The sequence below is a fragment of the Idiotropiscis lumnitzeri genome, chromosome 13 (genome assembly GCF_059441095.1).
Source record: "Idiotropiscis lumnitzeri isolate Australia: NSW breed Sydney's pygmy pipehorse chromosome 13, RoL_Ilum_1.0, whole genome shotgun sequence".
In the NCBI taxonomy this organism is placed as follows: Eukaryota; Metazoa; Chordata; class Actinopteri; order Syngnathiformes; family Syngnathidae; genus Idiotropiscis; species Idiotropiscis lumnitzeri.
The window spans coordinates 3,564,265-3,569,754 of NC_142403.1; the positions used below are offsets into that span (position 1 = coordinate 3,564,265).

The window sequence follows — 5,490 nt, forward strand, 5'->3', positions numbered from 1 at the left end:
GATGGTTCTGGATTGATCCAAACTTTGGCTGCACTTCAGATGCTTTCCAGGTCTTTTGTAACTTTACCGCAGGGGGTCAGACCTGTTTACATCCACTGGCCACTAATAAGGTAACAATAAAATGCACGCATGTATCAACTATTAGTGTTGTAAAGTTTTATCATTTATTTCAGTTATGTTTGTAAAACCCACCAACAATGATTTGCAAGTTATCCCTGACAATTAGTCCTTGGCACTGATGCTGCATCAATATACAATGGACATAAAGAGCGGATATAACTATTCTACAGACCCCTATGTGTTTTTTTTAGCGCTTTAAGTAGTAAATAAATGCTAAGCGATGTTCAACACACCCTTTCTCAATTTGATGTAATCAGCGTCGTGCATGGCGAAGGGAAGCTGGATGAGAAAAATATTTGAAAACTATATTGAATGAAAACAACCTTTACCCCACGAAAAACATTCGTTGGTACGCATTCTCCATCTAGCGCATCATAGAACACCAAAATGATTAGGCTTGCATTTTTGCGCTGCTTATGATTTACTGCAACTCTGCGTAACATGAAGCAACACTGCTTCTTAAAGGGTGTCTTGAAATTATTGGATAATGAAAAACATGATATTTGAGATATATGACTGCCGTCATAAAATGTTGCTTTACGATTTACCGGCATTGAATTAAAATATGAAACATGTAAAGTGATCCTAATCTAATTGTAAACGTTAAACCTCAATTTAAGGTGTAAGAAAACTAAAGAGAAACAGCCATCAAGTTTCCGTTTCTATAAGCAGTCTCTATGCAGCTTTCTCATAGAGGTCATTCCCAAGAGCCACTTTTGCCCAAATGCAGTTATAAGACAGATTGATGGCACCTCTGTCTGTGCTTTATCCCTGCAGATGGTGTTTGGTGTGGGGAAAGTCCAAATGAAGTTTCTCCATTTACTGAGTACTGAGGCCAGCCAGAGCATCGTACTCAATTGCCGGAGGGATCATTCCAGCAGCACCGCAGACGGCTTTATCTCTCCTGGCGCCAGACCAAAAGAGAACAGCAATCTTCGGTTTCAAGGCTGGAACAATCAAATGTTTGAGGCCGACACACTACTTGAACCATATGTGCTAAAAGATGAGTGTAAGGTAGGACTGCCTCTGTCCTGTTTTGCTCCTGTTCTTTGCCTTTTGTATCCATTAATGTTGATTAATACAGCAATTTGTTTAAGAGTGATTTTGAAATGCAGGATGATTTATGTTCTGTCCGTGCTTGCTGGGATTTTCTCTGCATGTATTACTCAAGACCCTAAATCACAGGTGTCTAACTCCGGTCCTCCAGGGCCACTGTTCGGCATGTTTTGGATGTTTCCCTGCTGCAACACACCTGATTAAAATGATCAGGATTGCTTCTGTGGACCTTGCTGATTATCTGATCATTTGAATCAGGTGCGTTGCAGCAGAGAAGGATGGAAAACATCCAGTAAACCGGCCCACGAGATACAGGATTGAGTGAAGATCCCTGTTGTCGACACTTTTTAAATTGCTGTTCATGGTTGTTTGGTGTGTCTCTGCTGTATTTTAAAATGACTCCCTTTATGAATTGTTCTCTCTTCCCTCCTTCATCTGTTGTATTTCAGATCCAAGATGGCAGCTGGCATCAGTCACATTTCTTCTTCTATACTCAGGAGAGTCACCAACTACCTATAATAGACATAGTGGAAATCCCCAAACCAGGTCCCAATGTTCAGCAACATATTGAAGTTGGTCCTGTCTGCTTCCTTTGAAGCTAACATTGTCATGCTCTGCCCGATCCACATTACACTCCCTGATTGACTGGTTGTCTACCAAATTGTTCTACACCAAAGAGAACTTTAACCCCAAATCAGAAAGCAATGTTTTCTGGAGACTGTGTGAAAAAAGAAAATATCAGCCAGAATCTGACTAGCCCCACTTAATTTGTATGGACCACCTATCCCAACAGATAATAATAGCTGTATTTATCGAACACGTTTATCGAATATGTTTTTGCTGATTTCATTGTTAATTCAAACAATGCTCAGGTTGGCTGTATATTTGGATACATATTGCCCTCTGATCGCAGGATTGGACTTCTTTGTCGACAGACACCTCCCCTCACTCCAGACACTCCCAGACCATCGAAGAAGTATGCAACGTCTCTGAATAAGAGCATTGCATAACTATATATCTATATGAGTGCAATAGCATGTGGATGTTATGAAATTATTTCCCTTCAGTCTATTTGGACGTTGTTATCATGGTATTTTATTATTGGTCCTTCACAGTCGGACGTGCTCATCTTGACAGATGCTCTACCTCTACCTTGCTTTCTAGAATGGTTGCTTTTAGCTTAGTCTTTGTTGCCTTTGTGTATGTACCGGTTACATCAAGGTGTATTATGTTGTAAAAGTACTTATGTTGAGTTGGTCGCTTTTAATTTATGAACCGTTATTGAGTGTGCTACATGTTATTGTAGCTTTGCTTATATGTGGTAGGTTCTTCAGGGAAATCCTATCATTGGTGCTGCAACAAAGAATGAGTCATCAGTAGGTTTTTGCATTTCCTGTGTATATTTTGCCATCATACTGTAATGTTTATTTATATCCTATTTTCATTTTTCACATTACTGTACAACAGTACGTTATACTCTCAGAGAACTGTTGGTTCGTCCACACTTATAGAAGTATTTATGTTTTCATGGTGTATTTCTTTGTTCACACCTGCAACTGTATGATTGTCACACTGTTATTTCAGTTTCAACTGGACTGGCAGCTACAATGGGCCAGAGTCAGAATTAATTTCAACACAGTCACCATATTCTTAACTTATATTACTTTGAGAAAAGTATGATTATATGGATTTTGGGTGCATATGTGTAAATAATAAATGTGATGACAAATAAATGGAAATTTTATCCAACATTGTTGTCTTTAAAGACCTTGTGTGAAGTTTAGAAAATGGCAAATCAAATCTTTTTGTGTCACAAGTAATTACACATAATACAAATAATAAAGCATGAAAAAAAATATTTGGTATATTTGACAAAATAATCGTTTTGCCGGAGTTAGATTCTGCCGCGCGACAAATCCAAAAGTGTGACGTCATACCAAGACAGCACTGGCAGAGCTCAACATAGAAAGTTAATCAAGCCAGTCAAAAATTGACTCACAAGGCGAATTATCAAACGTATCTGAGGGGAATTCACGTATTTGAAGAGTTGGAAGAGGAGCTTGTTGGAATTATCTTCGGTGGACCATACACGTACAAGCCAGATGCTCAGGAGAACGAAAATATTGTGCCTGAACGACCGGACATGGAGTGGAGACTCGACTCATCGAGACTGGAAGAATGTCAAGATATATTGTGTTATGACGTTCATCTTGTCTTCTTTTACAATAGGTTTTAAGTTTTCTTTTTTTCAGAGAAACTTTTTTTCTGGTGGAATGCAAAACACTCTTACCTCGCTGACAGTTTAAGCTGTCACTTTAGCCTTCGTCAGAACCGTCAGAGCGCAATTTTGATCGGGTTGGGGAGCCTTCATTTGACCTGTTCAGCTGCTTTAAGACGCATCACACAGAAGTGTGACAGCACTGACAAAGGCTGAAGTGACAGCTGAAACCATCCATCCATCCATCCATTATCTTGACCGCTTCTCCTCACCAGGGTCGCGTGGGGTGCTGGAGCCCATCACAGCTATCTTCGGGCAGTAGGCGGGGGACACCGTGAAGTGCTTTCCAACCAATTGCAGGGCACACAGACGAACAACCATCCACGCTCACACCCATACCTAGGGGCAATTTAGGGCGTTCAATCGACTTGCCATGCATGTTTTTGGGAAGATGTGAGAGGAAACCAGAGTACCCGGAGGAAACCCACGCAGGAGAACATGCAAACTCAACAGAGGAAGGCCGCAGCCGGGATTGAACCCATGACCGCTGCTGTCTCTCACTGTGAGGCCATCTTGCTAACCAGTCGGGCCACCGTGCCGCCCAGCCGAAACTAGCAGCGAGGAAAGAGTATTTTGCTCTCGACCGGATACAATTATTTTGTCTGAAAAAAAGAAAACTTGGTAAGATAAATAGGCTGGAGTTATTAGCTTTGCGTTATTCTTTTAAATTTGATGCTCTGCCGGGCTGTAAATGACGCACAGTGAGATTATTCTGCTAGTACTGAGACCACACGTTATAGTGGGTTGGTTTCCTACGTTGTCATTGGTAATGTATTTAAGGTATATATACACATGCTATTCAACTCTCAATTTGACGCCCGCACGCTCGTTCTTCTCGGCTCCTTCCATGCACACTAGCATACATAGAACACAGCCGTCAGCCACACACAAGCTGTCACAATACACGCAACACACCACATGTTTTTCAAAATAAATTGTCATCACACCGGACTTTTGGCAAACCCTATATTGTGAGCAAAACGGTTGAGAAAGCAGAGATCTTCGAAGTGCTGGTGGCAAAGAGCACTCATCGACACTGGCTTGAAATTCCTTTTCTTTGCAAGAACGAAATTGGTCCATTTACGAGCCCAATATTTTTTGGGCAACTCAAAAAGATGCTTCCTAGAATACGAAAAATTCATCGACACACAGTGCCGAGGCATTTCGCTGAAAAACGCAAAAACAATGGCAGTTGAGCAGGTTACTAGACAATTAGCAAGACATTACAATGGTGACTGTCATCTTGTGGTTCTTTGTGTGACATAATTCCAGAAGAATGCCGGATTTTGCCGAAACAAAAGCATTTTCGTTGCAAGGCCGTTTCTATGAGTCTAACTATGAATCTAGGGCGTTTGCATTAAAAAAACAAAACTAACGTGAGTATTCTTAAAATAGATTTATTACTCAAAATACGGTAGGTCAAGCTTACCTCAAATTTGGTCTTTAAGGGTAAATCCTGATGGTGTCCACCGTAGATGGGTCATTTTTAGGGGGGTACATCTCTCCAATTCAGCAATATTGAAACATGGAGTGCAATAAAATTTAAGGATGTTACTTTTTAAAGTGGAACTATTCAATTCCATTCTAGGCACTGAAATATTTTAAATCAAGACTGATTTTCTGATTCAAATAGGTTCTCACTATAACGTCATGTAATTTTTCATACATTTTCACTTGTTTTTTCTAATTTACTTTACCTTTATACATATATATATATATATAATTTCCCAAGATGGAGTCCAATTTGAATTTGGACAACAATTTTTAAATTTGTATGGGAAAAATCAAACAATGCTTAACTTCTCTTAATAAAGACCAACTTTATTCAACATTAAAAGAAAATGTAAAATTAACAAGAACACAAGTACAGGCACACCTAATTAATTAAACCACCAAGTACACCTAAATCCGACTAAATGGAAAGCGAATTATCGAATTTCAATCCAATATTGCGCTGTTTTTTTTGTTGTGTTTTTTTGTTGCAACTAGTCTGTATTTACATCAATGAAGACACTAGGAGGCGCCAAAGAGCGACT

At 39.7% G+C, this 5,490-nt stretch overlaps 1 protein-coding gene across 1 annotated transcript in view; it reads left to right on the forward strand.

Annotated features, from left to right (window-relative positions):
• Window positions 1-2,876, forward strand: part of col24a1 (collagen type XXIV alpha 1) — a 105,956-nt gene extending 103,080 nt beyond the window's left edge. The window contains exons 58-60 of the mRNA XM_088313086.1: window positions 1-110; window positions 898-1,134; window positions 1,626-2,876. Coding sequence (XP_088169212.1) covers window positions 1-110; window positions 898-1,134; window positions 1,626-1,772 — 494 coding nt within the window. The 3' untranslated portion in view covers window positions 1,773-2,876. The remainder of the gene's footprint in view (window positions 111-897; window positions 1,135-1,625) is intronic.
• The last annotated feature ends 2,614 nt before the right edge of the window (window positions 2,877-5,490 follow it).